Genomic DNA, 9829 nt, shown 5'->3' on the forward strand with positions numbered 1-9829 from the left:
TTGGAAGGCAGAACTTCACGTTATTTTAAGCATACCTTCTTTGACATATGCAATATCTAGCAAAATGAAACCTAAATGTCTGAGGTTTTGTATAAGAAATTATAGTCAGAAAGTAAAAGCTATCGTGTATTTTATTCATTGATGGTTAATTATATTCTCAGAATAGTGTCAGTGTCTGACAATTAGTAGTGATAGAGAGACATGAGATTGTCTAAAGCCCTCATTTTAATTAAAAGTTTGGGATAATGTTGGCACAGACTCTTGTGACATTGCCTTCTGCATCTGCCAGCTGCAATATGCGGTATCAAATATTTTTCTGCAGTGCCTGATCTAGCTCTGAGTTCTAGTAATTCTCCCATCTGTTGTAAAATGACCTTGAAATGATTTTTAGGACTTGGTGTTTTCCAACCCTGAATGTGGGATGAAGAGTAGTTCATTGCAGTTCCAGCCAATTTCAATTGTGCTTGCACCTGGTACTGAATCTAGTCTGACAGATCTGAAATTAGCAGTTGTCATTTGGAGAACTTCTTGTTTGTGGGTTTTTAGATACTTTTGGAGATTGTTGTTTATTGCAGTTCTCTCCCAAAATATGTAAGGTGAGATTTCTGCTTATAGCTGCTGTTGTTCGCAAGTGCTTCCTGTATTTGGTACTCCTGTGTTCTTAGCTTTTCTAATTTCTTGTTTCTTGAAATGATCTGGATATTTACAGGGAAAAAAAGTATAAGGAATAAGCATTTTTATGGCTGAAAAGTCTTTTCCTGGCAAGTAGCAGTAGTAGTTTTTTCCCTTTTTGTGAGATAGCCTACACGAATGAACTATGATCTTGATATAACACCATGTATGTTGGTGGAAAACAGGTTGATTGTAAAAAATGGGGGTTTGTCTCTGTATTAGAATGGCTATACTATTTCAGTGCCAGAAGCCTTGATCTGTGTGAGATTTCTCTAGTTTGAAACTGTGTAACTGCCTCACAGTTCAAATGGACATGCAGTATAAAAAGGTCAGAGGTGATAGCAGAAACCAATTTTGTATGTATTTGACTTATAAACAACATTCCTATCCTCCATCACCCTCTCTGTTAGCACATCTGCCTGTGAAGTCAACCACAATTACCCACTTCATTCCTGCTGAGTACTCCACTGAGAATAAAAAGACTCTCAATGATAGTTTGATGACTAAACGCTTAAACATTAACTTTGTCAAAAACTTTTATTTACAGCTGAGTCACCCTAACTCTGTCCCAAACAGATCTGATGTTTTCCCTTCCCTATATTCCACTTCCCCATCAGAAAAGGCCTCATGAGCCTTCCTATGTGTGGTTTTAGATGTCTTCATGGTTTCCTAAAATAGTGGAGTTTGTATGACACCTTAGAGGAGCTGAGGTGGTAAGTAAGCAATTGGTGTAGAAAGCAGGGGGCCAATTCATTGAGGCAGCTAAAGTCCTGAGTAACCTGGTCTGACCTCATAGCTGACCCTGCTTTCAGCAGGGAGTTTGGGCTTCCTGAGGCCCTTTCCAACATGGATGAGCCTGGTGAAGAGGAAAGAGCTGAGAAGGGCTTTTAAGATGAACACAGAAAGCTTGAAACAGAAGAGAGATTCAGAGGACGATTTGACTGAATGATAGTCCAGACACTGGTTAGCTATGAATGTATTCTCTTCAGTATTCTGTACTTTGGGTTTTCACTTCTGTCCACGTTCATCAAGTGAGCCTTGTGAAGTGGTGAAGGAGACATGAATGGGATAAAACTTGTGATCAGAAAGAAGTAGGCTAGAAGAGCAGAGATCATTAGAACTGAAGCTGGTAATTGGAAGTATATAATTCAGCAACAGTATATGAAAGGGAGGAGGGAAGACAAGAATGAACCTCTGAGACCCTCCTCCTAGGGTACAGAAAAACATCAGAAATTGCCTATCTCTGATAATGTCTTTAACTGATGAATGCCTAGGTTTCCTATGATGGTTTTAATTGGGACAACTCTGTATACTTTTACGATACTTATCTGTCCATAGATAGATACATATCTCAGCCCATGTACTATATATATAAAAACTAGCTAGAGGTAATGAAGAGAGATTCTTCTAATGAAGAGTGATTATCTAAGAAAGTGATTCTAGAAGTATACAAATAGGAAAAGCAGCTTAAGAAAAAATGCAAGTTCTTTGACAGAGGTAGGAGTCAAACCTGTAATGGGCATTATGGACAGTACAGGAGTATTCAGTGCCTTTTTTACCTCAGACTCCAAGGGCAAAGCCTGCTGTCAGACCCTTTTGTGTACTGGTATGCTGTTGAAAAGAAAGTAGCAGTAGCAGAGCAATAGGTTAGGGACATCTTAAAGACACTATATATAAATGAGATACACCCAGAGGTTTGGAAAGATTTCAGTGATGTTATTGCAAGGCTGCTGACTTAACCATCTGTGAAAAATCAGATGGTAAGTCTGGGGGACATTTCTGACAACTGAACAAAGGCTGTAGTAAAAGTGGAAAGGAAGGCTGAGGGATCTGTAGGCCAGTCAGCCTCTCGCCTCAGTCCCTTGAGAAGTCAAGGACCACCTCCTCTCGGAATCCATATCCAGACAAGTGGGGTATATGAGATGAGTTAATCAGACAAAACACGTGTGATCAACCTGATTGCTTTCTGTGGTGAAATTACTCTAGCTGTGTGCATGAGGTTGCTACAATTAATGCAGTAAGACTTTCAGCTTTGTCTCCTACAGCGTTCTTACATAGGAGCTGAGGACATGCAGGCTGGATAAGAAGGTTGTTAGGTGCGTTAAAAACTGGCTGGGCTGCTGCGGTTTTAGTAATCAGAGGCTCAGTGTCCAGCTGTCAACTGATATCAAGGAGAGTGTCCTACAATTTGCTGCTGGGGCTGATACTGTTTGGAGTCTTCAGCAGTGACTGGAATGATGAGACATGTTACCCTCAGCAAATGCGTAGATGACACTGAATTAGAGTGAATCATTGATAAATTGAATGTTAGAGGTCCAATCCAGACGCATCTTGATAAATTTGAGGATTTAGACAACAGAAACTTCATAAAAATTAATAAAGAAAAATTCTGCATCAGTAAATATTAGAAACCAACTTGCTGAGTACCAGCCCGACTGAAAAGGACCAGGGTTATGCTGGATACCAAGTTGAATGGAATGGAGTTTGTCACATATATCATGTGTCAGAACAAATATCTTCATTAATGCATTTCATTGTGTTGGAATTCTCTTTTAAATTGTTTATTATAATTTGGACCTAAATAACTTAGAAAAAGGAGACAAAAAAAAAATCCATGGTACTTTACCTAGGAAATGTAAAAAGAACTGTAGTGGCCATTTTTTTCAGCATTTAAGGAAGACAGAACTGAGTAATACAATAGAAGAATGGTTGTTTCAGAGTCTGGGGATGTGAGCCTTTTATTGTTTGCTGTTGCACGCTTATTTCTATAATATTAAATCCTGTATGTATGTGTTTTGATATGAATCAAAACAATGGATTAAACTATTATATGCAAGCAGAGTTCTTTATCTAAACCAGAGAGACATCAATTAAAATATGCTTAATGTTACTAATAAATTAGCTCTTAGCTAAGGATTATCCATATTTTTATATATTTGAAACTGTCTGGGCTCAAACATACAATGAGATCCTTGCATTTAAACTTCCCCTGGCAGTGATGGATGCCTGGCTTATTTTAATCATGCCACTTGGTGGCAAATTGTAGCATATGGTTGGAGCACAGTCTACTCGGTACATCTAAGAACACTCAGGAAAAGGATAGAGAAAATAAGTTTAAATTAATGAGGATATGTTACTACAAGAGTGGTAGTTCAGGTGAGAGGTGCTGAAGGAAAAGGAATAATACTGGAGTGGAAAGATTGAGGAAATTCTGGGACTCAGGGTGTCAGAAGAGGAAGGAGCAGAAGTGAGAAATAGGCGCTGAGAAAGCTGAAAACCCTGCTGGGATCCTGGGCAGATAATCTTTCAGATTTCGCTTTCCCTCGGGAAAGGCAAGCAGTCTTTCTAGCCTCATTGGTCATATTTTTCCCCCCTTCTCCCATACACAAATGTTTTGTGTTCTGTCTGTTTAAGCAAATAATGAAGCCAGAGCATGTACATTGTAGTATTTCTGGAAAGACTATTGGGCTGGGGGAAAGGAATAATCCTGATACATTTGTAACAAGATTTATCTAATACTTGTGTAGTATTTTTCCTTTTTAAAAAATTGTACAGCAGTGTAATGAATAATTAATAATCATATTTAATAATTATTAATGTATTTAATAATATTTATTCATTGTTCATGCCCTGATTGTTTGGTTGCTTCTTGCAGTTTTATTTAAGCCTTAGAGGTGGTTACACTGACCAATGAAATAAGTTGATTAGGAAATAATGCTGTATGTGGCTCTTCTTCTATGATATAGCAAGAAGCCCACCAAGGCAAAAAACACTAAAAGTGTGTTTAATTTGCCCAGGTAAGGAAAAAAATACATGACTAAAGTAATAAGATGGCAGTTGCATCTTTTCATGGCAAACAGAAAACACATCTGTTATCAGTCTAAATACAATCATTTGCACAGGTTCTGAAATTGTGCTTAAAACCAGTTTTAAAATTCTGATTGGCAATGAAGTGGTAGGAGTGGGATACTTCCACACTGCACTCAGATTCTGAGCTGACGTAAATTGACTTTAAAGGAGCTGGGCTAATTTACTCCTCCTAGGATCTGATGTGTTATTGACTGGAATATAAGTGAGAATTGCTGTGTCCTGTATTAATGGTTTGTTCCCTTAACTGAAGTAACTTTTTACACATTCTTCCTTAGAAAAATGATTTCTATTTGTTCCTTCTCACTTCATCATACAAACCCAGAACACTGAATTTCTCAATACACAATTTTAAAATCTCTCCTTTATCTATATGTTCTGAGCTAGTTGACTTTGTTAAGTATTTCCTCTCCTGCACAGATTTGTAGAAGCTATTTATCACTGGAACCTTAGGGGAAATCATTATGTTCGCTGCCTTTCAAGAAGCATTGGACATAGCTCCGTCTGGTTCAATGAAGATCGGCTGTTCTTTTACTTTTTCTCCTTCTCCTAAAGCTTTTTGTTTTATTGTTTTATTCTGTTTTTAAAACTATGAACGTCTTTCGTGCCATCAGACTCTAGTTAGCAGATAATGCAGTTGAAATTGCAGAATATTAGACATTCCACAAGGATGAGGGATAGTCTGAAAGAGGATGTTGCCAGAATGAAGCCGATAATCTTCAATCTTGTGTTACCTTTTATAATTGTATTTTTATTGACTTGTTCAGCAAACACATTCATACACTTGACAATTGATGGAGTACCATATATCAAGGTAATTGGTAGGTAGTACATATCGGTCCTGTTTTCAGATTGTGACTCTACTCTGCTTCAAGGAATGTCATGTAAAATATATTGCCACAAGTTCTTTTGTGATCTATGAGGAGTCTTCTGATTATATACGTTTGGGTTTTTTTCATGGTAATCAGGAAAAAAGGGTAAGAGAAATGCAGTAATTTAATGGTTAATTTTGAATCTGTCTAGTTTTGAGAGAGAATTTTATTGCTCAAGCACTGAAATTCCATAGATGCCAAGAGTGAGAAGAATACATTGCTGTGTCATATTGCTGGTATTTACCTGTATAAAATGACATCATAGACCTTGGGGCAACTTTAATTCACAGCAGAAGAGTGTTGCGAAACTCTGTCATTTATCATTGTACGGTCTATTGACCTAGATGTCCTCGGGTTTTTGAAACTGGTCATTGTAAGTCATATGAGGCCCTCTACTGGTAGCTACTTTAAAATATATCAAGGTAAGATTTTTTAAAAAAGAGAAGAGAGATTGCAATGAAGCTGTCTTTTAAACTTTTAGGTTATCTTGTGTAATTCAAGTGCTGGGGACTATGCAGTCGATAATCACTCTTTAAATGTGATTTGTATGACTCACAACATTGCTCAAATGTGACAGATTTTTAACAGTTAAAATATTTTATGTGTGTGTTTTCATATACCGTGATTTAGAAATTGTATCCTGTGAGGTTGATGTTTTTTTCAGCTATTCTTGTTCTTGTCATATTTTTACTAGGTGTACATTCCAAGCAGAGTGGCTATTGTGCTTCAGAATATGGATATCCCAAAATGAAGTTCTCTGTAACTATCACTTGAAGAAGCAAGTCATAGAAGAAGTGCTGATATGTTGTACTAGTACTAAGTATAACAAAACTTGCTCTAAGGAAGCTTTCTGAAACTGAGTATAGTAATATTAGGTGTTTAAAATGTAAGATTAATATTCACATATAATTGCAGAGCTCTTGACTTCCTAGAACCTCTTTTGAGTAAACTTTGCAAAAGAGGCAGAAAGGAAAACGTTGGTTTTGTAGTTCTAGTAGTACAAAATTACACTTAAGGTGTTGCAAAACAGCAGGTCTTCTCAATTAAATTGTTGTTTACAGAATTTTATCAGGAATAACAAGAGTGATCCTGCTCCAAAGTTTGTAATTTCTTGTAATCCTCATTTTGATAGTGAATTCAAATGTTCATTATATATTAATGGTTCTTACTAAAAGTAAGTAGTTTGCTTAAATAAAACTGAAGTTTTTGGCTAAAAGGCAGCCTTAATGGTGTGTGGGACCTAATTTGAGGCTCCTCTTCTTCAATAAAGTCCAACATGGAATTAGAAATGTTTATCCAAATGAATGAGAAGGTCCTCTGAGGGTATTGTACTTTGCCATTTTTTATTTAATTAAAATTGCACAAAAATGCTGAACAGCAAAACCAGCAGGCCGATTGACTGGTAACCTGCTGATGCTATTGTGTGTGTTGCTTATTTGCTCCCAATCAAATCACTTAGTCTGTGCATCTCACTTGCTACAGCTGAAAAAAATGACACAACTATTTTATTTAGGTGACTAAAATGTTCAGTGAAAAGAGTGTTTTGTTCTTACTGCAATGATACCACACTGGAAGATGTACTTAAAATGTAATTCTTCCCATTGCATTTATTTCACTAATGTCAGGACCTTGCAATACTGATTTCACTATTTCCAGAAGCTGCCTTTCAGCTTGGAACATGATGATGTTCTTGCACTTTTATAACTTTTGAAACATTGCTTCTCATGAAGAAGCAGTCTCAAAATACAGTGATCAAACTAAGGTGTTTTTTCGATAAAATCAAGGTAGTTAATTATTGGAGTGCTGCTAAGATTATTCAAGTGAGTTCTTTCATGAGCTACAACTTTTTTGTAAAGAGTAAGATTTTGTATATTTGAAAATGTATTGCAGAGTATTCTGGAAAATTAATACCAAATTAACGAGACATGCTTTATTTTGTTCCATTTATTTAAAAACATATTTGAATTGGTTCTGAAATGAATGTCTTTTGTACAAATCTGAATTTTCTAACTTTTAAAGTAGCCAAAGAGGAAGATGTCCGTGACCATTTCCAAGTCATAATTTTACCCAGTTTCCTATGTGAACCATTGTGTAAATTACTGAATAGTTGTGCCAACACTGAAAATCTATTCACACTTCTTGGAATGCTTACTTGTGGCTTACTTCTTAAGCAAAATAAGGGATGGAATAATGCAGCATGATGGAAAACGGTCTTTGGCAAAATTCACGCTGAAATGACTTTATGAACACCCCCAGTCTGCTATGTTCTGTGTGACAGAGAATTTTATATTGCAGTTGAGTACCATAGTACTGTTTAGGATCATGCTTCATTTTCCTCTACACCAGTTTGATCATTGTTTGGTAGTGGGCTAATAAAAGCATTCCCATTACACTAAGACTTTAAAGAAAATACACTGAACTGTTTTAGCAACTGGAACTGATTATCTTTTTTTTTTTCCAGATTGTTTTCCTTGTAGTGAAATAACGAGCAATTTCTAATACATGTTATATTTACATTGTATTGATCTAATATGTTTTATAGGGTGGTTTGTTTTTTTACTGGCACCAGTTCCAGGTTTCAAAATGTAATGCAAGGCAAGTGTCTGTGTCAAACCTTTTTTTCAAGAGAAGGAATAAATGTATGATGTGAAGTATAAACTGTGTAAAATTACATGCAAAATAAACTCTGAGGAGGATAAAACAAATGCATACATGGTTTCATTGCTTGTACTAGAAAAGGATTGTACAGTAGTCTTAACACTGGAGGGGAGAGTATTAGATTTTGTTCCATCTTGAAATCAGGAACTTGTCTTGGTCAGAAACAGTCTGAGATTGGCAGAATATTTTCCTACGCACATTTTTCTTTTATATGCGGATAGATTAATAAAAGCAGACTGTACAAGATTTGCAAGATGAACATGTAAATATAGGAAGCATAATTACAGCTTTTCTGGAGTCCACTTCTACATTCTAACAGTGGGTGTGCTCCTGTCTGTCTTGCAAGGCTGGAAAATTCTCCCTTGCAATACCCCTGGAGAGCCAATTTCTTCCTCCTGCTCTTTGTATTCTAATGGATTATGAAGAGGAATTCAGCTGCTGCCATTTCACATTCTCCCTAGCGTCACACTCAAATTGCAAGACTTCAGACAAGGTTCCTCCTTACCATTATGCATTGATGCTTGTAGCTGCCTGTAACAACGAGTGGTTGAAACCTCAGACACGTTCCGAGAGGCACATGAGCTCCAGAGCTTCATTGCTTGGGTGCACCTCAAATCAGCACTCTTCAGTCAAATATGATAGTTTAGCTCTGTCACAGAAGTCAAGTGGTCCATGGTGATGTATCCCTGGGCACAAAGCTCTCCAGAGAGATTTAGACATTGTGGAGGAACTCTCTTTAAAGATAACTTCTCCTGGTGTAAAGGACTGGTAAGGATTGATATTCCTACACTTAGAAATACATACTTCCCCATCACCTGAAAGAGTACTGGTAATTCTTGGGAGCACTGGCCTCAGAAATTGTTGCTCAACGGTCTCTCTAAGAGTCAATGAGAACTCAAGTTCATCCTCACCTGCCAGTTCAGCTAAAGATTCAGGCTGACCTTCCCTCTATCTTGCATCATGTGTGCGAAATGGTTCTTTATACTGAATAATTCAAGTTCTTCCCCAGACCAGGTTATTCTTACCATAAGAGGCAGGCATCCACTAGACTGGACTATTCTATGGGCAGTAAGTTTTGATTTCCTTGCTGTTTTCTCCTCCTTTCACAATTCAAACCTTGCTGTCCTGAGATTTATTTTGCAGATGAAGAATGGCGTGGTCATTTCAGCTTGGTGACTACTTCGGGAAAACAGATTTTAATGGAAAAACTGTTTGAACTTTCTGTTTGGTGGTTTTGTTTTGTTTTGTTTTTTCTCCTATGAAATTTGTCTTGCTCATTCAGTTTAGTAAAGGGTTTGTTAACCATGTGCTCTAAAAGACAGGAGTGTGGTGTAGCTAATCCTCTGACAAAGGGACACCAGCTCTATAAACGGTAAGATACCAGACTAGATAAGCAATTGTATGGTACTCGGGCATAATGCACAGACAGTCACACTTCTGATTTCAAATGATGTTTTAAGCATCTTGAAGTTTTAGTTTCCCCATTTTTTTCACGACTTAAGGTTCTTAACTGCCTATTAATGATATGTTGAAGTCTATGATCCATCTTTCTTCTGCTCCATAATTTTAACTTTCTGAGGAATTTAATTATTCAGTGTTTAAGGTTTTCCTCATTGACTAATGTTTCCAAACTGGTTATGTTGTCATTGTTGGAGGACTGCTACAGAGATGAAGCAGTGTTTTACATATTTTCATATATTATATCTTAGCTAGGCTGATTTTTAAGAAACTCAGACCCTGTAAGTGGCTTCTTCCTAACA

General features: G+C 36.9%; 1 protein-coding gene across 2 annotated transcripts in view; it reads left to right on the forward strand.

Annotated features, from left to right (window-relative positions):
* The window catches only part of GBE1 (1,4-alpha-glucan branching enzyme 1), a 171367-nt gene extending 163251 nt beyond the window's left edge, over positions 1-8116 (forward strand). For both annotated transcript variants that reach the window (XM_074813398.1, XM_074813408.1), the window contains one exon: positions 6106-8116. In XM_074813398.1, the coding sequence (XP_074669499.1) occupies positions 6106-6162 (57 nt within the window). In that variant the 3' untranslated portion in view covers positions 6163-8116. The remainder of the gene's footprint in view (positions 1-6105) is intronic.
* Positions 8117-9829: the final 1713 nt, after the last annotated feature.

Source organism: Strix aluco, chromosome 2 (assembly GCF_031877795.1).
Source record: "Strix aluco isolate bStrAlu1 chromosome 2, bStrAlu1.hap1, whole genome shotgun sequence".
Lineage (NCBI taxonomy): Eukaryota > Metazoa > Chordata > Aves > Strigiformes > Strigidae > Strix > Strix aluco.